At 37.3% G+C, this 25,400-nt stretch overlaps 2 protein-coding genes across 3 annotated transcripts; both read right to left on the reverse strand.

The window, feature by feature from the left end:
• Positions 1-136: 136 nt before the first annotated feature.
• Positions 137-15,450, reverse strand: zgc:163098 (uncharacterized protein LOC100037380 homolog). 2 transcript variants are annotated; one of them, XM_067438523.1, is made up of 24 exons: positions 15,319-15,450; positions 14,344-14,430; positions 13,209-13,320; positions 12,718-12,827; positions 12,469-12,536; positions 11,884-11,978; positions 11,738-11,802; positions 11,395-11,560; positions 11,081-11,286; positions 9,618-9,661; positions 8,917-9,021; positions 8,168-8,234; positions 7,883-8,049; positions 7,558-7,720; positions 7,364-7,443; positions 6,761-6,848; positions 6,522-6,650; positions 6,216-6,411; positions 5,914-5,988; positions 5,744-5,777; positions 5,316-5,460; positions 5,077-5,187; positions 2,248-2,438; positions 137-615 (listed from the first exon to the last, which is right to left on the reverse strand). In XM_067438523.1, the coding sequence occupies exons 2-24, from the start codon at positions 14,419-14,421 to the stop codon at positions 489-491; spliced, it is 2,622 nt and encodes an 873-aa protein (XP_067294624.1). In that variant the 5' UTR covers positions 14,422-14,430; positions 15,319-15,450; the 3' UTR covers positions 137-488. The 2 variants fall into 2 exon arrangements, with proteins under 2 accessions (XP_067294624.1, XP_067294623.1); XM_067438522.1 differs by having other exon boundaries at positions 11,738-11,978.
• A 1,110-nt stretch (positions 15,451-16,560) lies between these two features.
• si:dkey-17o15.2 (uncharacterized) lies at positions 16,561-23,799 on the reverse strand. Its single transcript, XM_067439822.1, has 10 exons — positions 23,488-23,799; positions 22,825-22,971; positions 22,584-22,681; positions 22,419-22,504; positions 18,841-18,898; positions 18,703-18,755; positions 18,518-18,589; positions 18,281-18,404; positions 17,881-18,124; positions 16,561-16,625 (listed from the first exon to the last, which is right to left on the reverse strand). Exons 1-10 carry the CDS (start codon positions 23,573-23,575, stop codon positions 16,561-16,563), a joined length of 1,035 nt encoding a protein of 344 aa, XP_067295923.1. The 5' UTR covers positions 23,576-23,799.
• Between the last annotated feature and the right edge of the window lie 1,601 nt (positions 23,800-25,400).

Genomic DNA, 25,400 nt, shown 5'->3' on the forward strand with positions numbered 1-25,400 from the left:
ACGAAGCAAATTAGAGTTTTATTCTGAGCATCCTATCACCATTTATAGAAATCAAAATAAAGCATTTAAATATGCCTAATGTTTATGAAGGAAATGCTTAATGAAAACTTTTTTATATAATGTTCACACCAACATCTGTCCTTCCACAATTGTTTTTATTGTAAAGTTTGGAGGCGGAGAGGTCAATCTTGCAGCATTTTTTTAAACACTGGATTTAAAACAAAACAGAAATAAAACAGTTTACAAAACAAAAATAAGATCTGTACAAGTTCACACTTCATCTTAGAAAAATTCAGCCAAGCCCAGGGTTGTGATTGCAGCAGCCACACAGGACCGTTCAGGAAACAAATGAACCACTGTAAATCAGCCAGTCTGTAATCAAAGCTTTGTGGAATAGAAACACGTCGATGTGCGTGACTAGAGCAGTCCATTCATAGGCTCCATCAGGCTGTGTTAAGAGATGACTGCAGAGTTTAAAGGGTCAGAGTTCAGTGTTTGCTCTTCTTGGTCTTTTTGTGCGAGCGATGTGGTGATCGGGACGAAGACCTCCAGGATTTGTGCTGTGGTGATGGTGATCGAGAGCGCTTTGACTTCCGTGGTGATCGAGATTTAGTTCTTCATGAAAGACAAAGAGTGAGGAAAAATGAAAGGGTTAATGCAAAGTTAAATCCCCATAAAGTTCTTATGGCAACATGATGAAAACAAGCATGCCACAAAGTGACAATTAAATCATAGTTTATTTTAACTAGCTATGGCCACAACCATCAGGGGCCTCATTTACAAAACTTTGAGTAGTATTTGTCACGCCCATAGTTGCACATAAATAGTCCATGAAACGCCTGCATGTGTATATATTTATCGATTGCGAAATCATGGCAAACACAGAGAGGAAATAAAAAAAAAAAACGTAACTTCACTCAATGTGAAGTAGAAGTTATTGTTGGCGAGGTGGAAAAGAGTAGAAAAATGTTGTTTGGAGGGCACAATGTGGGCATTACTAATGCCAAAAAGGCATTTGATGACAAAAGGTTGCAGACGGTGTAAATGCTGTAGCTTCACAACCTCGAACCGTGGCCGAAATAAAAAAGAAATGGTTGGACATCAAAGTCAAGGCAAAAAAGCGTCTAGCGCTCCATCACCAGTGTGTGTTTGTTTTACACTGCGGATCGATCAAACGGGTGTTCATGTAGGCTGTTAATTGTAAGACTTGCTTTGTGAAGTCTTCATTTTATTATTTATGAGAGGCAGTATTGTCATTTCTTTTACACAACGGTCTAGTTTCACACAGGTTTCTTCCATCTGCCGACGGTGTCACCAATTCTCATTTCACCATTTTTGCGCGTACGCCTGGGTCAGCTTGCGTGAAGGACCGCACAGTTTCCCGTCAAGTTTGCTTTTTATAAATACCAATTATTGCATAGAGAGCGGCGTATGCCTTCTTTTGTGCATACGCAATGTTTATAAATGAGGCCCCTGGGAATTTCTGTGTAGAGCCACTCCTAAAGGGAACTCTCAGTGTTTCCAAATACAACTTTACAGAACTTAAATACACTATGGTTCAAAGTTTGGGGTCAGTTCAATATATTTTCTAAAAAAATGTATGCTTTTATTCAGCAAGGATGCATTATATTGATCAAAAGTGACAGAAAAGACATAATTTGACTAAAGATTTCTTACTGTTCTTTTAAACTTACTATTCATCAAAGATTCAAATCACAGTTTCCCCAAAAATATGAAGCAGCACAACCGTTTTTAACATTGATAATAATAAAAATGATTAATAAGTTTCTTAAAGACCAGATGATCATTAGAATGATTTGTGAATGATGATGTGACTGAAAACTGGATCAGTGATGCTGAAAATTCAGCTTTACTATCATAAGAATAAATTACACATTATAATATTTTCATATAGAAAACAGTTTTAAAATGAAATAATATTTCAAAACAATTATCTGTATTTTTGATATACAGATATATATATCATTTGCCGCCTTGGTGAGCAGAGATCTTTCAAAAACATGAAACATCTGACCAACCCCAGACTTTTGAACGGTAGAGTATGTTCTGATTGGCTGTAAATGTTTTTAGATTTTATTGTGGCGAGACAAATTACTTGTCGCTGATAACTTGATGCATCATCCCTGATTTGGACACTGTGAATTACTATTTTTGAATAATAATAAGGGGACTTGTTTGATAATAATTAAGAATTTTAACAAAGTGTGTGTGATGACGAGTACATACCTCTCTCTCCTCTCTTCTTTGTCTCGACTCCTTCCTCTACTCCTTTCTCTGTCCTCACTCTTTCTACTTTTCTCTTTATCCCGTGTTTTACTCCTGTCTTCTCCTTTATCTCTCCGCTCATCTTTTTTGGACCGGTCTTTCTGTTTCTGTGAATACTTGTCTTTCTTTTCCTGGTCGTCCTTGTCAAACTCCTAAAGAAGGAGGGACAAAAAGAAAATGAAAGAAATATTGAGTGAGTTTAAAGCAAAAGTCAAGAGTTAAAGTTTTTTAAATTGAGATATCAGTTTCAAAATCATTATGATAAGCACCATCAGCATAAGTATAAGATATGTCAGTGTAAGTTATTTTCAGTAAAAACTGCTCAAAGGCTTCAGCCTTGTCTGGGGGTTAGTAGACAGAATACTGCCCTTGACAAAAACAGGACAAGGTTGACTAAATATGATAAAGTACATTTGAGAGAACTAAGACTACATTTAAAAATAACTGACAAAGATTAACACCAATGAAAGACATAGGCTAGTTTTGTAGTAAAGTCATCTAACAGTCCCGTCTAAGGATAGCATGCCATAGCATTTCATGGCAGGTCATCTTTGAATTTTTTTAATAATAGTCTATACTGTCAAATGTATATTATGTGCAGTATGGCCTTTTGTGTCGCCAACATTTGATTCCATATACACATTCAAATGCTTAGCACGTTTATGTGAAAACATTGGTATTTCAGCAAAACTAAACAAATCTTAATTCCCATGTTATTCCTTTTATTATAGTTGTAATGTTGCTCATTATCAGTGAACATGGTTCTTCTTGGCTTTTTAAAATCATTTAGCTTGTCAACAAATGCACATGTGCAGCTATCCACTGTAATTACGACAGTAGATTCCACACACTTAACTGAAAATAAACAATACATACAGTTGCTTGAAGTGACATATGTCGTACCATAACTCTCTGCATTTGCATGTATAACATGTACACTTTGCTGATATCAAGGTCAAATGAGAAAATCAATCAATCAAACTTTATTTGTATAGCACCTTCCAACAACCAAAAGGAGGACCAAGGTGCTTTACATTTAAAACAGAAGAACATCTACAATAAATAATATATTAATACATTAAGCAAAAACCAAAGGAACAGTTACACAAAATACAAAAATAAAATTTAAAGTGCCACAGTGCTACAGTGTGGGAAAAGCCAGTCTAAATAAATGCATTTTTAACCTGGACTTGAACAGGGCCAGGTCTGTAAGAACACGCAGGTCTACAGGTAAAGTGTTCCAAAGTTTAGGAGCAGCAAAAGCAAATGAACGATCACCCCACTGCTTGCACCGAGACCTCTGAACAACTAGTCTCATCTGGTCAGCCGACCGGAGGGCTCTGTTTGGAAGGTAGACACTTAGAATCTCTTATAAATAAGGTGGCGCAAGGCCATTAAGAGCTTTAAAGGCAAACATTAAAATTTTAAAATCAACATGGTACCGAACCGGGAGCCAGTGGAGGGAACAGAGTACTGGGCAAATGTGGCTGTGTCTAGATGTACTGGTTAGAAGGCAGGCAGCTGCATACTGTACCAGTTGGAGACGATAGAGTGGAGACTGTGTGATGCCAATGTAGAGTGCGTTACAATAATCAATGCGTGAGCTGATAAAAGCATGAATTGCCTTTTCCAGATAACTGCGGCACAGAAAAGGCTTTACTTTGGCTAAAAATCGCAGCTGGAAAAAGCTTGCTTTTACTACAGAGTTAATTTGTTTGTTAAAATTCAGATCTCTGTCAAAAATCCCCAGATTCTTTATGGTATCCCTAACTTGAGGGGTTGTGCTTGATGATATATTGTGGTGTAAAATAGAGGAACCAAAAATAATGTATTCCGTTTTACTCTCATTCAGATGAAGAAAGTTTTGTGAAAACCATTGTTTAATATCAGACAGGCAACTATGCAAGGAGTCTAGAGCTGAACTATCATTTGGAAGCACAGGCATATAGACCTGGAGGTCATCTGCATATATGTGGAAAGAAAGATTGTGCTTAGCAATAATGGAACCAAGAGGCAACATGTACAGTGAAAATAGAACACTGTACTATTTGTACTACATTTAGTACTACATACTATTTGTACTACATTTAGTACTACATACTATTTGTACTACATTTAGTACTACATACTATTTGTACTACATTTGTACTACATACTATTTGTACTACATTTAGTACTACATACTATTTGTACTACATTTAGTACTACATACTATTTGTACTACATTTAGTACTACATACTATTTGTACTACATTTAGTACTACATACTATTTGTACTACATTTAGTACTACATACTATTTGTACTACATTTAGTACTACATACTATTTGTACTACATTTGTACTACATACTATTTGTACTACATTTTTTGATGGTAAAATGTACCATCAAAAAATGTCTTACGGCTGGAATGCACTACACAACTTGCCCAGATTTTTTTCCTGAAAGTCAGAGCCAGTCTTCACATGTGAGTTAGCAGATTTCACAGGAAAACTGGAGTTGAGACTATTAATTCATCCAATTAGATGATATCAAACATGTTTGATATTTTTTAGCTGATTTTAGAACACACATTGTTTTGTTTTTTATTGATGCCTAGTGTTAATGTGTGATTTTAATAATCGGGTAGTGTATTCCAACCTTTAATGTGATGATATGTTTTGTATAAATTTAGTACAAAACAACTAGTACACGGTTCTTAAAAATCAGCACCACAATTATCTCTGTTATAATATTTTAAAACCCTGTATTCTGTTATTGCAGTTTTTTACGTTTGAGAGTCTTGTGTACCTTCTGCAGCAGTCTGTTTCTGTAGTGTTGAACTTGCTGTTGGAGAGTCAAACTGGACTTCTTCTGTCGCTTACCCGACTCCAACTCATCCTGGAAATTCATCACCTTCACCTGCAATATGCACACACACTTTTATAGTGTTTGGCAGCACAGTTAGCTTTAGAGCTAGGTCTGTCTGTGAGTGTGTGGGAGGGAGAGAGAGAGAGAGCGAGACATGAAATACTTAGTGAGTGTCTAACCTCCAGTTCTCGGAGACGTGTCCTTTTGCTTTCAGACAGCTCAAAGTTTTTCAGAGAACTCTTAAACTCTGCCCCCTCATACCTGCTGGGGCTGTCAGCTTCATCACTGCTGACATCAGAATCACCATTGTTCTCCTTTAGGCCACTGCATGAGAAAGAGAGGGCAGGAAACAATGAAGTTAACAGAAAAAAGTGGTGTATTTTCTGGTTTCAAATATTTCCCCTCTTCATATAGCTTAGATTTACTAAAAACACAGCAACCATAAATGCATAAGGAAACACTTAAGTCAGGTAATGTTCACACATAAGGTAATAAAAAGCATATGACTTCATGAGGCTGTTAAATTATCCAATCATGTGAAAAAAATGAATCATCCACTCATCACAGGAAAAATATATAAAATTAACATCATCCGACAGGTTCTTACCTTGAATTAATCTCAGTGTCTGAGTCATTCTTGGCTGAAAGGACGATAAGAACAGTTTAAAAGGGTGCAGCAGTTTAGCTGAGTTAGGAATGGATATTAAGTCTGGGAAAAGCATTTCATAAAAAGGGGGTGAAAATGGTCATGTATTACTCTTCGTGTTGTGATTGTACCTGAGGATTCTGAATCCACCTTCTCCCATTTGGACAGTGCGACAGTAGGTAAAGTCTTGTCTGAGCCGTCATCAACTGGATCAGACATAAAAACAATCAAAAAAAGGAAATTGAGTTAAACAAATCAATGACAAAAAAGCAAAAGCAATACGAAAATTTAATTTTTTTTGCACACTTTGACTGTTCAGATGAGGAAGTAGGCCACAACTAAAAATCAATAACAATCAAATTGTAAAAATGTTACTCGCAATATTGTATTGAACAAGATAAACATCAAAAGACCTGAGCGCCTGACTACCTACATGGCACGCCATCAATATCGTCTATTGAGTTTCCTAGGGGAACACCGTCAATGTCATCAACTGGTACTCCATCTATAGAGGTTGGATCCCAGGTCATAGGTGACCCATCAAGGTCATCAAGGGGAGTACCATCAAGTTCAACTCTGTCTAGAGGAACACCATCCAACGGCGCTCCATCCAGATCAGGAGATTCAGGCTAGTGAAGAGGTAACAAATTAATATTATACATAAATATTATACATAAAATAATCTAGAAATAAACTGTATATGATCTGTATAGTGTTCTATCTATTGGCCATAGCTCACCTCTGCTTTCTCAATGACTTCCTCTCCAGGTTTAATGAGTCCCAGGAATATATTCTGCAGTTGGATCAGGAAGGAGTCTGGATAAACTGCCCAGTCTTCCCACGCACGAAAACATCCCATGATCCTTTGCTGCAAAAAGAGAGAAATGTATGAGAGAACTGTCGTTGGGGAGTGGGATCACAGATCTCTGCAGGGGAGGAGATCAACAAAGATGAAGTGCTAGAACAGAGCATTCTCACCTTAAACTGCTCTGCCTGGAGTCGAGCCTGGATGTTCCGATATGCTTCACTGATGTCTCCAAATATCTGAGGCAGCTTTGTCTCAAAACTATTACACAATAAAAAGAAAACACTTTTCATTAGAGACAACGCTCAAGTTGTGATGTAACTGAAGTAGCGACTTCTTCAATACTGTGACGTACATTCAAGTGAAACAAAGAAGAAAAGAAAAAGTGAAGTGGGGACTTCAATCCACTGGTTGATGAATTGATGGAGGCAGATCTGAATGTAAGTTTGCTGTTGATCATAAGAAAGGGGTTGGACTAAAGTTGACTAAATGATTGGAGAAGTCTGGTATACGTGATTAAAGAGAAGTTTGTTGTTCCACCAGAAAATATTACATTTTCATATTTAAAAAAAAATAAAAATTGTGCATGGATGAATGGTTCGCAATAAGATCAATAACATACATTTAGAAAATAGTTTGCATTTAATGCCAACTTTAGGACAAAAATCTTAATCGTATCAATGAAATAGGTTTAAAATTGTTAAAAAACTTACAAAAAGCACAAAAACAATCAAAAACATAACATAACAAACAAACATTTTGCACAATTAACTCACAATTTGCGGTAATATGATGCATTAGCCACTTTGGCACAGGAGTTGTAAAGGATGTCAGATATCAGGTAAAGTCTGGCAATCTGCAATTCACAAGACATCAGACAAAATGTCCCAAAAGTGTAAAGAAGAGCTATGCAACAAACACCAAACTGTGATTTCCAACTGTGTCTTTGTACTATTGTAGATGTGTGTACCTTCTTCTGCAGTGGTGTGTGCGCTATAGCCAGAGATTCAGTGATGCAGGAGACGACCTCCTCAGCAGCCTCTGCTCTCTCTAGGCAGAACAGCATTGCATCACCGATTTCATCTCTGCGAGGAGTCAGCCCTCTCAGCAAGGCTTCCAATCGCTCTCTGTGCCTGAGACGTAAAACATACATTCAACATGTACATGCATTACAGGACCAAAAGAATGTGGGCAACTAAACACTACAGGCCTATTTGCATTTTATTTTAAAGAAAAAACGTGCAAACAAAAAGCGAGACAGCATACTACATCCATTTTTGGAACACACTCCTTACTCTGTCTTCAGTTGCCCTTTCTTTGGCTCTTCCTCTTGTGAAGGGAAAGAGATCTCTTCTATTTCCTCATCGCCATGGAGATATGGGTTAAGTAGAGGGGGCTTCCAAAGAGAGCCGCCCCTAAACATTCTGAAAGGGGACGTCCTCCATTTATTTGGGTTTTCTCCCTGAGAGAAGGACAGAGAGACAGTGAAATGTAAAACAGTTTACATATAGGCACAAAAGCAAATGTGGCATGATTTATCTTTGAGAGTAAGACTGCCTGGCCAATAAAGTCTCATTTACCTGTAGAATGGAGTAGAGCTTCCATCTGTAGTACACATGCTCCTGACTCTTATTATCAAACAAAAACCTGCAACATTAACCAGACCTGGGTTGGATATGGCATTTAAAAAAAATTTTGACCATAAATCTGAATTAAATGAAAGTTCGAAAAGTTCTGTTATCATTTACTCACCCTCATGTTCTAACCTGAGTAATTGTCTTTCTTCCATAAAGCACAAAAAATATATATTTAGCAAAATGACGATGTTGCTCTTTTCCACAACAAAAGTGAATGGTGGGTGACATCAATGATGCCAAACGTTGTTGGTTCTCATAAAATTGAAATTTGAGCATATTCAAATTGCACAAAAACATTAAACATTTCTAAACTTCAATATCATGTAGCTTTGGAAGACTTGTATATATATATATACTTATATATATATATATATATATATATATATATATATATATATATATATATATATATATATATATATAGCTAATATAGTGAATAAGTCGTGCCATCCTATTACCAATTTACGTTGTATGAAAAAGAGAAGCATGAACATCCTGCCTAATGTCTCCTTTTGTGATTTATGGTAAAAAGAAAGTCATACTGGTTCAAAGACATGAGGGCGAGTAAATTACCATTTTTATTTTTGTGTGAAAGGTGAAGGTGAAGATGATGAATGGATAGAAAACAATACAAGCTATCCAGTATAATAAAATATCAAATATCTATAACAAGCAGAATACTCCTTGCATACCTGAAGTCTGGGTTGTTCTTTTCCCGGCTCATGATGATGGCTTCAAACATGGGACCCTCTCTTACCACAAACTCAATCATTCTGTGTATTAAGCCCAGGAGGTTCCTATCAGCCACAAAAGAGATGGATGAGAGAGTGAACAAGGGCACTCTCTTCTCTTCTCAACTTTCTCAATCACTCCATAGAGTCCTTACAGCCTTACCATGTCAGTTCTATCTTTTTTTCTTCTTTCATTTTCACTGTCTGGCACTTTGAAACTTGTATTTTGCTCAGAATTTTCTGTCCACTCCAAATCAGATTGTTTTCTGATGTTACCGTGGCCCATGAGACCGTTTGGGAGTGTGTTTTGCTATAATGTTAGCTCCTGAAGTTCACAGAAGGCCACTGTGTGACATTCTACACATTTTCACATATGCCAATACTGGGTATAAAACTATTTATATTCCTTAAACCGCAACTGTATTAACAGAATAATGAAGTTAGTGAAGTTGCTGATGTTGCTAAAGATGGGTAACCTCTAAGCATGTAAATGTATCTGGGAGCGTATGAGTGATTGCCTTGGTTACGATCTAAGATCAGTGATGTACAATAGTAGCTTTCCGATGATCTGACCACTGTGATTTAGACGTCAGTCTACAGGTGTGTGCTTGTGTGTGTTTCAGTGGCAATGGTGTTTTAATAAATGGACAGAGAATGTGTACCTTTCTGGGGGGATTACCACTGTCACTACGGCCTCGGACAGAGTCTGTTCATGACGTCAAACCAAATGATGAAGATACAAAAATACAGTGAGTTTATATTTAAACAAACTGCAGAATATTCATGATTAATATCATCAGCAGCAGCTAAACCTCTGGAAACATGCTCCGCAAACAGACGAGTTCATCTCAACGCTGTTTCTGGCTCTGTCTCGGGGACATTCTGTGTATTTTAGATTGCTTCCTTCCACCTGAATGGATTCACTAAGGTCATTGGCTCTTTTTTATTCAAGTTTAAAGCCCACAAACAAATGAATAAAAAATGAGCCCACCCAAAGATACAATTGCTGAATTATCTAAGATCAAATCATCTCTGACATACCAACAGAAATATCTAAGAAGCTAGACAGATTGGTAGGAATGAAGTGTCTCTTCTTACACAGGATGCCCCCCAGGCTTATGAACATCAATGATTTTTATAACTGACCAAGATTACTGCAGTGTTTCTGTACAGATTCCTGGTTTAATCTGCTTTTGATTCTTTGTCTGGTACAATATACATACATGAGTCCAATCAAACAACTCAAATTAGTCTAAAGTGTTATCACAGAGTTGATTCTGTAACTTTCCTCAAACAAAAAATTAGTTTATCACACATCATATTTCTCTACATATAATATACTATTGTTTAAAAGTTTGGGGTAACTTCAATTCTTTAAGAAATACATTTTATTCAGAGAGGCCACAAAAAAATTTAATTGTTATTTATTATCTTTTAAAAGGTTTCTATTTCAAACAAATTCTGTTCTTCAGATCTTTTTTAATTTAACAAAGAAAAATAATGTATGATGGTTTCCACAAACAATATTAAGTATCAATACATTAATATTTCAACAATAATAATAATAAAAAATTCTTGAGCTGCAAATCAGCATAATATAACGGTTTCTGAAGGATCATGTGACAGTAATGATGCTGATAATTCAGTTTTGCCATCACAGAAATAACATTTCAAAATATATTAAGATAGAAGACAAAATATTTCACATTATTAGTTTTACTGTATTTTTTTGATCAAATAAATGAGCCTTAATGAACTTAAGAGATTTCTTTCAGAGAAATCTTACTGCCCGCAAACTTTTGAACAGCAGTGTAATTCTCTAATGTTTAAAGAAAAATAATACCAAAATATTTCATCTAAAATTAAACGTTTTCATTCCATTCAGATTCCAAAATTGAATTAGCTTATTTATTTATTCCTTTTAACACTCAACCATGACCTTTGTATCAGCCTAAAACCACTGGACAGGAATCTCATTTTTCTTTGGCTACTTTTTTTAATTTAATGATAATTTACTCAGTAATGATCTATGCTCCCAGAATACTTTGCCAGCAGAAAAACCTCAATTAAAGATCTTGACTTCAGCATACCAAACTCTAGACCAGGAGACAGTGTGTGTGGTTACCTTGTAAAAGTCTTCCTGTGAGCGACTTCGTGGTTTGGTGAAGTCATTTCTGAAGCGGTCTCTGGGTTGGGCGTTGAATGGCAGTCCAGAGGGTGGAGGGGGGGCAGTGGTCTTCAGCACCCCGATTGGGGTGTAAAGAGGTTGTGGGGGAATACGTACTGCCTTCCCCCAACCCAGTTTCATTTCAAAACCCATTACTGTTTTACCTGCAAAACACAGACACCAGAGCACAAAGGTCAAAACTGTCCAAGTACCTTCATCGCAGGTGTCAGTCTGTCTCATTTACACTGGTTTGAGGACTGATGATGTCTCACCGTCCAGCGCAGCCAGAGCACGCTCTGCATCTTTCCGTGTCATGAACGCAACAAAACCGCGGTTGGTGACTCTTGTTCTCTCCTCATCAGTGCGAGGCCACATGATCTTTACACTGGCCAGAGGGCCGTATTTTCCAAACTCCTTACAGAGCATCTCCTCTGTCATCTAATGAGAGAGTCAAAGCTTAGTAAATAAGTGTATCACACCTGTGTAATTACAAGACAGCCATATGGTCACTGCTGTGCAGTTTGTTAAAGCATAACCATGTGATTTTTGTGCTGTCCAGATTTTTCCATGAATTATATGGTAATTAGCAGACAAATTGCTGTGGCCTCTTTTCACCTTGGGGTTGATGCAGCCGATGTAAAGGTTTGTTGTGTTTGGCACTGCAGGATCATCATCAAATACTGCAAACATAATACATAAAAAGGTTTTAGGCTTCCAATGAGTTTCTAAAAAGAAACATGGTGTACGTTTGTCATACTTACTTGATCTTCGTGTCAGAGGTAAATCTAGATCTGGGTATACGCCTCCAGAGTCCCCTTTCTTTCTTTTGTATCGCTCCTCTCTTTCCTCCTGTATTCTGAATGACAGATTGAATGAAGACAGAACACTTTTGTAGCTACAATTTTCTAACACTGAAGTCTCAAAGTCACAATTAAACGGAAGTAGCGACAGATCTTTTCTACTGGATTGTGTGATGGATTATTGAAAAATAACAAATGTAGGATAGGGTCTTGGTTCTATGCATCGGTTGTCGATTGGATTTTGAAATATGGGCGTAGAGTTAAAAAAAAGAAAGAATGCAAGCTTGTGGTCGTTTGTGGAGTTGCAGGGTTTAAGCGGACTAAAATGATTGAAGTCCGGCATACTTCACCAGAGAGAAGTCTGTCGTTTCCACCAGAAGTGAATGAAACATACATGGATAAATTGTTCACAATAAGATCATGCATTTAAAAAATAGATAAAGCTTTTATTGGACTTAAATCAGACTGATATACAGATCCTTGGCGTTTTGTTTTAGATGACCAAGACAGAAAAGAAAGAAAGTAAACAATGAAAGAAACACTGACTGTTTTAATTCCTCTTTAAAAAGCTCCAGATTACTCTTCTTCTTCTCCTCTGTTTTCTTTTTAACTGCCTAGAATGGAAAAACAACGATGTTATGCTAAATATTGTATTTTGTGATTGACAGCAAAATGGATTGAGTCGTGTATACTGATTATGATGATCTTCTCATCTTGCTCCTTCTGACCCAATCTTACCTCTCAATACTGAGGATATTAAGCTCATCTGATTACAGTAGACAGAAGCTCACTTACAGCTTTTTTAACTTCTGTAGGTTGAACAGGTGAGGCATTCTGAGGTGGAGAATTGAATTTAGAGGCGGGTCTGTAGAGTTTGCTCTTCTTCACCTCTGCGGCTTCTTCCTCTGAGAGATGAATAACAAACACATTAATTTTGAAAAGTTCAAGGAGTCAGTAACTAGATCACTGGTTTACTGTTTCAAACTAATGGGATCTAATGGGATGAAAACATATTTTATATTTCAGAAATCTGAGCAGTGCTGTTATTAACTAAAACTACAACTAAAACTATTGAACATACATTTCAAATAAAAAAGTAATCACATGTAAGTATCAGCTAAAACACGAACTATAAAATAACTTAAATAAAAAATAGATATGCCTAATTGAGAGCCTAGAGCCTAACTGAAACAAAACATGTAAAAGTACTGAAACTGAAATAAACATAAAGCCAAATACTGACTATGAATCAGAGACTAGAAACAGAAATTAGCACTACAGCTCACCTTTAGTTGCATTTACAATGCCTCCTCGTACAAATGTCTTCACTCCACTTTTGTCATTAGTGTCAAAAGAAGCTAAAAATTCCTCAAAGACTTCAGCAGCTTTCTCCTCCTCCTGAAAACAGTAAGACAGAGAAAAGTCTTATTAATCATAATGGTAAATGGTTTTAATTAATCATTTGTTTTCACCTGTAGTTTTTTTTATAGGCTATATATTTTTAACTATTCACTACTATTCTACAGAGCTGCAAATGACATGATATTGTGGCTTTAAGAATGAATTAAGAATGCATTCCCAACTTTGTTCTCTCGTTATGGTTAAATCATGGTCAGGTTGTACCAATTAATTTCCTTATTTTAATTTAAGGAAATGTTGTTCCAAAGAACCAATATGCTGTTGTTGAAATACTAGCTATAGTAACAGGACTACTGTTTGTCTGAACCCGCATGGTGTTCTGCTGGAGACTAACAACAAACTCTTGGCTGTACAGCCTACTCTTGTCTTTTTTGTTGTTGTTGTTCTTTCTTGTCATGTGTTCATAATCTTTGCTTTATTTTTCAATAAGCATTATTTTGCTTCACTTCAGCTAAAATAAAGAGCACTCTTGCCTTGTGTTTGTGCATTTTTGGGGTGGATCAATGAAGGGAGGGGTGTGTTTGTTTGGGTTGATACTTGATATCAAACAGAAATTTCTTAAAGCCCCAGTGAACCAAAAGTACCAAATGAGTTTTCTTCAGTGCTGACATATTTCCAAGTGAAATGGAATATTGAACAGAGGGCAGGGTTTTACTTCAGCGCTCTTCCTCTTCTTCTCGCACTCATAGGAGACTAACGGTTGGAGGGGAGTGGTTAAGGATATTCAAACCTATGGTGTTAAACTGCCGTCATCTGAAAAGGGACATTGTTTCCAGACACTGTTTTTTTTTTCTTCTGTGTATTAACTTGCACGGATTAATTGTTCACCCTAATACCTTTAATATGTGCTAACAAAGTAAATAGGGTACATTTTTATTTCATGAGGACTTTAATGCACTTTTAAATCCCAGCCACAACTAAACTAACGCAAGGGAATGAATAAATTAATTACAGTGGCCACTAATTCGATATCTAATAAACATTTTGCTGACAAAAACTTACCTTTTTCTTCATTTCCTCTTGTTCTCTTTTCGTTAGTGTCCTCTTCACCCCCACAGATTTCCCTTTTTTGTCTGCCATGTCAACTCTCTAAAACAACAGAAATATACTGTAACTCAGATCACTGTAATGCCGTCTATTACATCATGTAACCACTTATTCAGGATTTGGGGGACTACATATAACAATTTCAGAACCAAATATTCTAGTGGTTATACTAGTCTGGGCTGCATCTCCCACAAGCATCATAAGATGTTTGTAGAACAATTGCCACCAAAGGTTTCTACGAACTTAGGCCAATGATGCTTTTAGAAAACACAGCCCTGAATGCTGGGGGTCAAGACCTTTGAATACCTGACACATTTACCTAAAATACATGACTTAATGACAAGATTTCTGAAAATAAGTGTGAAATCTTTTGCACTCCATCAATACGACCTCTTCTTGATCTGAACCGAGGACAGCAAAATGCAGAACTGGTGAAGATGCAAAGCATCTTTAAAATATGCTGGATTACAAACCCTGCCTTATTATGAGACAATTTTACTGCACACTAAGAAACATTTTGTGTGTATGATTTACGACACGAGAAGATTGCCATAATGGCACTATTCGGTTTTATAAGTTACTGCATTATCTTTCAGTAGTCATAGACCTACTGTTGGTGGGGTCTTCATTACTTAATATGCGACCGTCTCCTAACCTAGTGAGCTGCCTACCTAGACAGCTTTTGTGGGCATCACAGACGCCGACAGTCTCCCCAAAAGCTAGCCTAGGTGGGAAGCTGACCAGGTTGGAAAGACAGCCTGTATGTGTAAGTTAGCGTATGGGCTAACACCTCTAGTCCTCCGGGCCTCCTTTAAACTTGACAACATTCTGCTGTCAGCTGCTTTAACGCTGCTGGAGGAAGTAACGGAAGTAACCTATCTGATGCAGCAACCAGTTACACATCTGTAAACAGTGTATATAGCGACTTACACAGATCTTGCGTTGCAAAAACGAAACCGTTCGTTTGTTGTTAATCCGCCATTTTGAATTCACTAGAAATGGAAATAGCGGAAAAATGACGTCGCGTTACAAACACCAATCAGAGCTGAAAACGCCTCATTCTGCGACTGCGGTGGATCTTGAGAGTCCGCCGTCACTTCTGTGTTAAAAAAAACCCCGACTATGCCCGTCTAATGTTAGAAAGCATTTATATAAAATTGTGTAAGAGAATACAAACATGAACATTATTAATTCTAATTTGATTATTTATAGATGACAAGAACATAAACAGGCTGAATTAGATAGATAGATTTCAAAGAGGATATTTTGAGAAATGTACGTAGTTTTTCTTCTTTTCCCATATGTCAATGATAACCAAAACTATTTAGTTACCAATATTTAAAATGTCTTATTTTGTGTTTCACAGATTAAAGATATAGCCATTCAGATTTGGAAGAACATGAAAAAAAATGAAAAAAAGAAAATGATGACAGATTGTTCATTTGTGTTGACTTTCCCTTTAAGCAGCATGTCACTAAAAGAAAACTGAAAGATGGACCACACAGAAAACACAAAATAATACTTTGTCAAAAGTGTGTTTATTGATATAATAAATGTAAACAACTTCTTTGCATATTTACATTTTCTTTGATGTCTATGGCTAATTTGTATTACTGAGATAAACTTTTCAAGTGTCAGAATGCAAAACAGTATTACACTGTATACGAAGAGGCACTTCATTATCCTCTGTCTGAGGTACCTTCAAGTGCAGTTTTCCTTTAAAAATGTAAAAATCATCATATAACAAACAATTGACATTTTCTTTTAAAAAGGACAATCTAATTGTTTGTACAATCAAATAAAAACCTCATCTCACTGTCAGAAATCTTTCAAATATTTACAATTTCTTTTTTTTTCTACGATTGCTTCCACATGAAAATTAAAAAAAACACACACAGTTAGTGAAACCTGACACTCAAGGAGCAAACCCTCTGTCCAGATTTGCACGACTATAGTCACATCCTGCACATTTTTTTTCTCACTTCACTACACACACTTCTCTACATTAGACACAGAAATCTAACAATGTCACTGCTTTCCAAAATACCACTTCAATGAACCAATTGTTTGAAAATGGCCGTCAAGTGTGCAGACACTTGTAAGTGCCTAAATGTTAACTCAACAATCAGATGTAAGCACTTTAAAAAAGGCAACCGGTGAGTTAACCTGTCTTCAACAAGAATGGAAGGCAATGTTGTAGTAAGAGGAAGAGGGAGAGGGAGTATGAGAGGGTGAGCCTGTGGAAGAAGAGGAAGAGGTAGACCTGGAGGAGGATGTGGACAAAAAGAGACGAGGACCATATTAACCAGATGCGATTCGAAATGCTGTAGACCATGTGTTGGCACTAAGAGAGGCTGGACAGAGGGTTCAGCCCAACCTTAGCAGATATACTGTTTCTACAGTAATTCTGACATTTCTCAAGAGCACAGGTAAAAAAAAAAAAAAAAAAAAAAAAAAAAACACTAAACTTTTCTCTGCTGTCTACAGTTTAATCAGTATAATGTAGCGTACTTTATGACCTCCATCAGTACTTTTGGTACCCATTCACTGTATTTCATGTTTGAAACAATGTCTTGTGTGCTGTCCTGTGACATTTTACATACATTTTGATTGGTCTACATAGGATTGAGTGTGTAAGTGGTGTGTAAGTGGTTCAAACATAATTAGATTTGAATGTCAAAATTGGGATTTGTTAAATTAGTGTTTAGTTTAGAACTGAGGTGTTTCTTCTACTCATGTGTGAATTGTGTGTAGTGTTTTGACAAAACAGTCTTTTTAAAATCGAGCTTAAGCAATCATTAAAAAAACTGTAGTTGAATCACACCATTACAGTAAATTGTAGTGCACCAAAATGATTATTAAAAATGTTAAGTTTTCATTTAGCTGAAAACCAGAAATGAAACCGAAATTAAGTTTTGTTAATTCAATTTCGGTGATTGGCTCAAGATGTCATGTTCAGGTGATAAATGAAACCAAGTAAACTTCTTCAGCAACAGGCCGCCTCATGATATTTCAGTCAAACTAATTTTACAAATTGTCACTCTAGCATAATTTTTGTTTATGATGAAGAGCATTTTGCTTATCTACATTGTTTGTAAGAAATAGACACTGACACAGAAACGCATTTAAAAATCTATGTTTCAGTTTATGATTACACCTTTCTGCATACAGTACTGTTCTGCATACTGCATACAGTATTGTTCAAAAGTTTGGGGTTTGGAATATTTTACATAAAAAATTGTAATTGGTTGCTGAAATATCGGTGCATCCCTAGCAGTAAACACCACTAATTTGTTAAAATAAACTATTTTTATTCTAATCACTGAAGAGTTACTGTTCGACCAGCTCCTCTAAATCCTCCCCTCCCTCTTGTCAAGCCTCGTCCCCCTCTTGTCACACCAACCCCTCCTCTTCCTCTTCCTCTTCCCAACCCCACAATGTTTCCTCTTCCTCTACCCCTTCCACCCCCCACAATATTTCCTCTTCCTCTACCCCTTCCACCCCCCACAAAGTTTCCTCTTCCTCTGCCTCTTCCAGCACCTATAATGTTTCCTCTTCCTCTGCCTCTTCCAGCACTTATAATGTTTCCTCTTCCTCTGCCTCGTCCACCCCCAACATTGTTTCCTCTTCCTCTGCCTCTTCCGTCTCCTTCAACAGCTCCTCTTCCACCGCCCCTTCCCCGTCCTTGCCCTCTGAACCTCAGGTCAGTGAAACGGTCATTGAGGGATACGGTAGTCTGTGTAACAAAATAAAAACAGAGGCTCTAAAAGCTGATAGAAAAGGGAAAAAAAGTATTTCCTATCTTAACAAAAACTAAGCCAATAAAATTCAATAAATTTCTGACCCTCCTACTTTACTGGGTGTACAGGTTGTGCCAGATGGCTAAACTCACCTGGTTAGTGGTTGCTTTGTAGTTAAATTGCAAAGGAATCCCCTTAGGTGAAGAAGTACCGGCTCCTCTAGAAGATCTGCCCCTTAACACTGCCCCACCCCTCCTAGTGTGATTAGGTGTTATCCTGAAGGAAAGAAAAAAGCAAGAGAGAGAGAGACAAAGAAAAGGTAAATAAAAAAAAACAAAAACAGATGTACCAGTGAATTAGATGCCAGCGAGGAAGGTTCATTCACTCACACAGCAACAGGTGCAGATTTAGCATTTGGCAGGGAAACTGTCAGCGTTGAGCCAGATGGTGCTGTTCTTTGACTTCAGTATGTGTGTTGATGTGGGTGTGACAGACACAGAGAGAGAAACACATTTTGTTAACACACCTTGAGATGACTTAAGGATATGTCATATTAACACGTAAAGAAACTCACCTTCTTATTTTCTGATACTTTTGTAATTTCTCAGCCATTTTTGTGGTAGAAAACTAAGGAAACAAAAGAACTATAGGTTATAAAACAAAATCAATCCACGTGTAAGTAGTTTATAATGTAACTTTTCCCCCTTCTTACTCCTCTGTCTAATACGAATGGTCTTCCACCCCGTTGTCCTCTTGCTGACATTGCACCCCTACAACAACAAAAACAATTACAGTACATTAAATTATTGAGCCAAAGCATGACTATTTCTACCAACTGGATTTGAATACAATCCTGTTACATTAGATGTTTTATTATCAGGGTTTTATTTTTTATACATTTAGACACATATGTGTATTTTTAGATTCTGCTCTGTTTTATTGTAGGAGAATATAATATTAAATACTTTATTATATACACAGCGATAAATACTTTAGTTTTATTTAGTTAGGTTTTCTTTAGTATACTTTATTACTAAGACTGGGATTCTTGCATTTGATTTGGTATTGGTATGTTTAGATATATTCATCAAATGCCCTATCATTACTACATAATACATAAAATACTGTAATATTATTATAGTTGTAATGGGCGGTGAATCAGGAACAGGCTGAAGAATCAGAAGATCAAAATACAAACTGAAACTTTAATAATAACGCTCCAACATAACAGATCCAGATGACTAGACCAAGACTGAGTGAACGAGATAATTAACTAAACACAGCTGAACAGAACTTAACTAACAGGGTAACCTAGGAAACTGACAAGAATATAAGTTTAACCGCTAGAGGTTGCTTATTCAAAACAATAACAAAGACGTAGCTTGATGAGGACATGAATGAGCATGGAATCATGAGAGGCATAGTCTTTATCTCTACAGCTGATGGAAAGAAAGAGTGTTCATGAGTGAGCAAATGTATTAAAGTTTTATTAACATTACTGTAGTATGAAGCAGGGTGCGGCTGAGAGCCTGGGTCATTTTAAATTGCTGTTTTTAGTTGTGCTTATATGCCACAATCAGACACTATTTTGTGTTTTTTTATGCATATTTTACGATCAAAGTTACGTTTAGCAAATTTAATCTGTCCGCGAGTGTCGTCTAGCAACTCTCAATACCCTTCTGAGCTGTATTCCCCTAACTCTTGCCGGGCCAATCACATCGTGTATAGAGTCGGTGGGAAGTTATGATATAATGTTACTCTGTGTGTTCGCTTGGTGGCTGCTATGAGACACTTGGTGCACGCTGCAGTAAGCTAGACCAATAATAGAATATCATAATAATAAAAGCTGGATGACTTGAGTTGCTAAATGGCATGCAATTCATTTTAAAACATTGTATAGTGGAAAAAATGCTGTATTTGCTACTACAAATAAAGCTGTTTTATTTTGCTATGTTAGCCACTTACTTTTTGGGTACAAACATACTACTTGCAGTAAATCAAGAAAACAAGAGATTCAAACAATAAGACTAGCTGTGTAATCGAACTGTGTTACCGATTAAACAGACAAGCTACTGTAGTTCAAATTGTTCAAGAAGTTAATGCTGGTTCTGACAGAAAGGTGTCTGAATACACAGGGCATCGCAGCCTGTTGCGTATGGGGCTACATAGCCGCTGACCCCTGTCCACCGTTGAAAGCGCCAATGTGAGCATCATAAATGGACCACCACAGAGCAATGGAAGAAGGTGACGTGGTCTGAAGAATCATGTTTTCTTTTGTATCACATGCATGGCCAGTGCATTCCCTACTTACCTGGGGAACACATTGCACCAGAATGCACTATAGGAAAAAGGAAGCAATGTGATGGTTTGGGCAATGTTCTGCTGGGAAACCTTGGGTCCTGTCATCTATGTGGATGTTACTTTGACACATACCACCTACCTAAGCATTATTGCAGACCGTGTACACCCTTTAATGGAAATGGCATTCCCTAGTGGGTGTGGCCACTCTCAGCAGGATAATGCGCCCATGCCACAAAGCAAAAATGGTTCAAGAATGGTTTGAGGAGCACAGCAACTAGTTTGAGGTGTTGACATGGCCCCCTAATTCACCCTTCACGGCGAGTTTGATTGGCAGGCGCTCTGACCAATCACAACGCCGATATTGTGCGCCCCCCCGTTGCTATTCGCCATTTGTCCGACAAACAAACCACCACGCTTAGTAGACTGATGTAGTTTTTAACATGAAAAATTGTAAAAATGTGCTCGTATGGGACTTGCAACGCAGACAGCAGGTATCCAGAAAGGCTTGGCGATGTAGTTTCATCCGTTCCTGAAACCTGTCCGAAATCCTCATCTGTCAGAATTCAGACAACGCTCTACACAAACTTCACGTCTGAATTGTGTCATACAAGTCTAGCTTATTGGTACAGTAATTTATACCACAGTAATTTAAATGGTTCATCATATTTGGTATTTATATCCTCATTTATAAATCGTGAAAAACAACACACCTGTCATTGCTGTAGTGACAGAAGATGGGTTTCCGTTTTCGGTTCACCTTCGCCACTAACGTTACAACAGCTGTTACGGGCTGCAGTGTCATTTTTCTGCCACTGTTGTGGCAGGCTTGTGGAGGTCTGGCCTGTAATACTGGTAATATTTGGGCTTTACAGAGGTCCAGGGTATAGATAAGACCAACTGCATGAGCACAGAAACCTGTGGAGCTAACCACACATTATGTCCTTACCTTACAGCACACTTAATAATGTTACGGTTGTTAGCTAACGGTAGCTGAATAACTGAATATGATGTTATATATGATCTTTTAATGATTATAATAGTGAGCAGACACCCAGCTTGCTTTACGGGAACAGTGTTGCTCCTTAATGTTGCTATCCTCTCTCTCAATCGCCAAGTAATGCGGTTGTTCAGTTTTACTCTGTCACTTGTAGGCTTTGGCTACGATCTTTATTTTGTTTATTTCATTTCTAGTCACGTTCACATCCTGAAAAAAATCCCTCAAATGCATAAAGCAGACATTTCTTTCTGCTTCTGTCTGAAATCAACATGTCATTTTTCCAGAAATTGATCACTATTTCCCCAGGGAGTGCACGAATTGACAGTGGGAGCGCCATTGCGGGTATCGAACACTTGTAGGACATATAGCAACAGTAACTAAGGGGGCTGGTCTTTGCGAAGGGTGAATTCCCCAGATCTCAATCCAATCGAGCATCTGAGGGATGTGCTGAATAAACAAGTCTGATCGATGGAGGCCCCACCTCGTAACATACAGGACTTAAAGGATCTGCTGCTAACATCTTGGTGCCAGATATCACAGCACACCTTCAGGGGTCTAGTGGAGTCCATGCTTCGATGGGTCAGGGCTGTTTTGGCAGCAAAAGGGGGAACAACACAATATAAGGAAGGTGGTAATAATATTCTGCCTAATTGGTGTATATATAACAATGATTTTTTTTCTGTCGATAAAGGTAACCAAACAGTTGCTTACCTGTTTAATAAAACACAATATTTTAAAGCATATTTGGCATTTCTGTGCGGAAATCAAGGGTAATTTGGATATAATGTAATTGAAAGGCGACACAATGACACGGGCCACTACACTGGTTAAATAGCTGATTTCTCTGGATTTTTAGGAAACATTTGGGATAATAAAAATTCAAAGTCAATATAATATATAACATTGTTCTAGTGATTTTTTATATTTTAATCCAAAAATCTTACATATTGTGCCTTTAAGATGATAAAGGTAAAACAGAGAAGAGATAGAACCTGCTTAGTCCGCCTCTTCCTCTACCTCTTCCTCGTCCTCTGAATGTCCCCCTCGATGTGAATGTGGTCTGGTCAAACTGTCCACCCTATGTCAAGGAGAGAGCAATAACTGGTTTCAATTACATAATTCTATTTAAGCCACAGAAACAACAATACATTTCATACCGTGGTAGCAGCAGCGTCTCTGTTTAGTGAACCCCCTCTTGACACCATTCCCCTCCCGGTTCCCCTTTGTCTCCTCAAACCTCTCAACCTGCTAGGACCTGTGGGACAAGCCTCTATTAGAAACTTGTTTACCAAGCATTTAAATACAGTTCACTTGAAGCATTTTTACAGATCTGGCCAGGCAGAAGTCACATGTCAATAGTCAAAATTTATCAGCTGTCACAAATGTAAGTGTGCTTGCCTTGGTACTGCTGCGCTCCTCGCCTGAGTCCCCTCTGCTGCTGTGGAACCTGATTGAGTTTCTTCAAGACGTTGTCCCTGTTAGAAGCACGTTTACTTCTAGCTCTGTTTGCCTTCTGCTCTTTCTTATTCAGCTTTATAATGTCATCTGTGAAAACAAAAGGCAAAAAAAGTGTTGTTTACCAAAAGAGTAAACATTCAATTTAAAGATGAATGATATAAAAAATATTTTAAAAAGTTAAAATTTGGATATACTTCTGTGAAATCTACTTTATATTATTGATAATACACTAATAGGTGTAAGCCTATTGGTGTTTTGACTCAGTATAAGTATATTATGAATTGAGAACTGAATTATTTTCCACAGAACGCTTGAATAGAGTCTACAAGGGCGCACCCTGACTACAGGTGGATGAAAGTTTTATTTTCCTTATAGCCTACTTTTAACTCATTTTTTTAATTCACGTATCATTAAAGTAATTTATTATCCTGCTAAACTCAAGGCAAATGATTTGTGCACGAGCACGTTGGTGACAGCTGTTGAATGTTTGTGACAGCTGAGTGAGCTGACCACTGTTTCTCTACAAGGAACACCACAGAAGCGAAACCATACGGATCCTGCCAACGCATCCAAATCACAATGTCTATCCTCGCAATTACTAACCTAAAGACAGGTCGATTTTGTCCGAACTTGAAGCGTGAGACTCCTGCATTTGATCTGTACTCTCCATCTGTACCTCATTCTCCCCCATTTCGTCTTCCAAGTGTCGTTATGCACGCAAAAGTTTCAAAGGCGTCACGTGTCAGTGTTTCTGACGGCTCGAAAAATCTAAAGTATTTATACTCGGTTACTTCCAAACGTGACAGAATACAGAAACGCCAACAACAAGACAATGAAACTTTTAAAATCGACCAGGTTTCAAGGCGCTTTCCTTGTGTTTATTTGTGTCGATCAAGTGAATGGTGAGACCCAGCCCAGCAGCACGTGAATCAGACGACCAATGAGGCAAGTGCCCTTAAAATAGCGCAATGTCTAATCCTGGACAGGGTCTGTCCATTTTTCTCTCTAAATAAAACAAGTTTCCTCTCAGTATTATATTATATTAAACACTATTATACATTAGTAGTATAAATATACTACTAATGTATAATAGTGTTTAATATAAAATGCTATTTAAAAATGCTATCATAAATGAAGGCTATACCCAGTGTTTACACTATGTCAAAATTCATTGTAAATTGTAAAGTAATTTTCTTTTTTATAAGAAAGTCTTCTTCTTTTCTTCTTTCTTCACTCGTCAATTAGCCTAATGAGTGATACAGCTGCAGCCTACTGTTGCTGTGGTTAGCATGGCTTTGTACCAGTAGAAAACTGGGAGTATATTCAAATGATCATGCTAAAAAAAAAACAGATTATACAAAATGACGATATTTGCCCAGAAATCCCAGAAATAAATTACCTAAATCTCTCGTCTAAGCTGGGTGATAAGGCAGAAAGCACGGTCATTCGAATATACTCACTGATTTCTGATACAAAGCCATATGCTAAATCACTGAAGTAACGTTTAAGAAGTTGCCTAACCACTGCAGTTTACCATCATTACTTGACGAATAGGACTTTTTGGCCAGAGGCTAAAGACTAAAGCCAGCAGAAGGAGCTATTTCCGCATGTTTTCAAACCAGCCAGGAATGGGGGCATCTCACTCACAGCACTCCGCTCGGACAGCCGGCATTCATGTAAACAGAGCGGTGCGGAGCAAAGTGAGTGTTTCAACTTTTCAAATAAATTTATATGAAAGTTAAGTTTCCAAAGGCTTTAACTGAAAACTCGCCAAAATGAACACGTGCTGAACTTATGCCAGGGCCGCGATTACCTCAGCTCTTCGCTCTTGTGGTGAATGTAATCTGACTCCTGTGCTGCGACTCTCACTCAGCTCACTCACATTATATTGAACAGACACATTCAGTTTTTGAATGTATATGTTCTCTAACTGAACTAAGTGATTTATTAACACTACGGAGAGGCTTTGTCGCGGTGGGCAAGTGATCCAGTTACCAGTAGCGGTGGCTTTGGGAGTGGCCTCCTACGGCAGCGGAGCAAGTGCATTCTGGGAGTTGTTGTCTTTCATTCGCATGAGGCAAAAATACATTTTCTCTTTTCTCAGTCTAGAAGGCACCGAATTCAAAATAATTTCTACTACATTATGACCCAGTTTAAATACAAAGCTTAATGCTAAATCACTGAAGTTACTTTTTAAGGATGACAGATAAATACCATGGCTAAATATGTGCCCTCTGCAGTTTTTATTACATTGTTTACATTTTATAAAATTTTATTACTTTTCTTTTTAGTTTTATTTATTTCAAAACTGTTTTAATAAAACAGTCCATTTTAGAAGAGAGCTTTTTACATATATTCTTGTAATAGCATAGTTAAGTCACTAATCAAAAGTTTTAATGGAATATTGCAATATTTGTTATAAATGATCTATTCAGGCTCATCAAGGATGGGACAAGAATGACAACCACAGAATGGCCTACATTGAATAAACAAAAATAACTTAGACATAAATACAT

The sequence above is a fragment of the Pseudorasbora parva genome, chromosome 3 (genome assembly GCF_024679245.1).
Source record: "Pseudorasbora parva isolate DD20220531a chromosome 3, ASM2467924v1, whole genome shotgun sequence".
Lineage (NCBI taxonomy): Eukaryota > Metazoa > Chordata > Actinopteri > Cypriniformes > Gobionidae > Pseudorasbora > Pseudorasbora parva.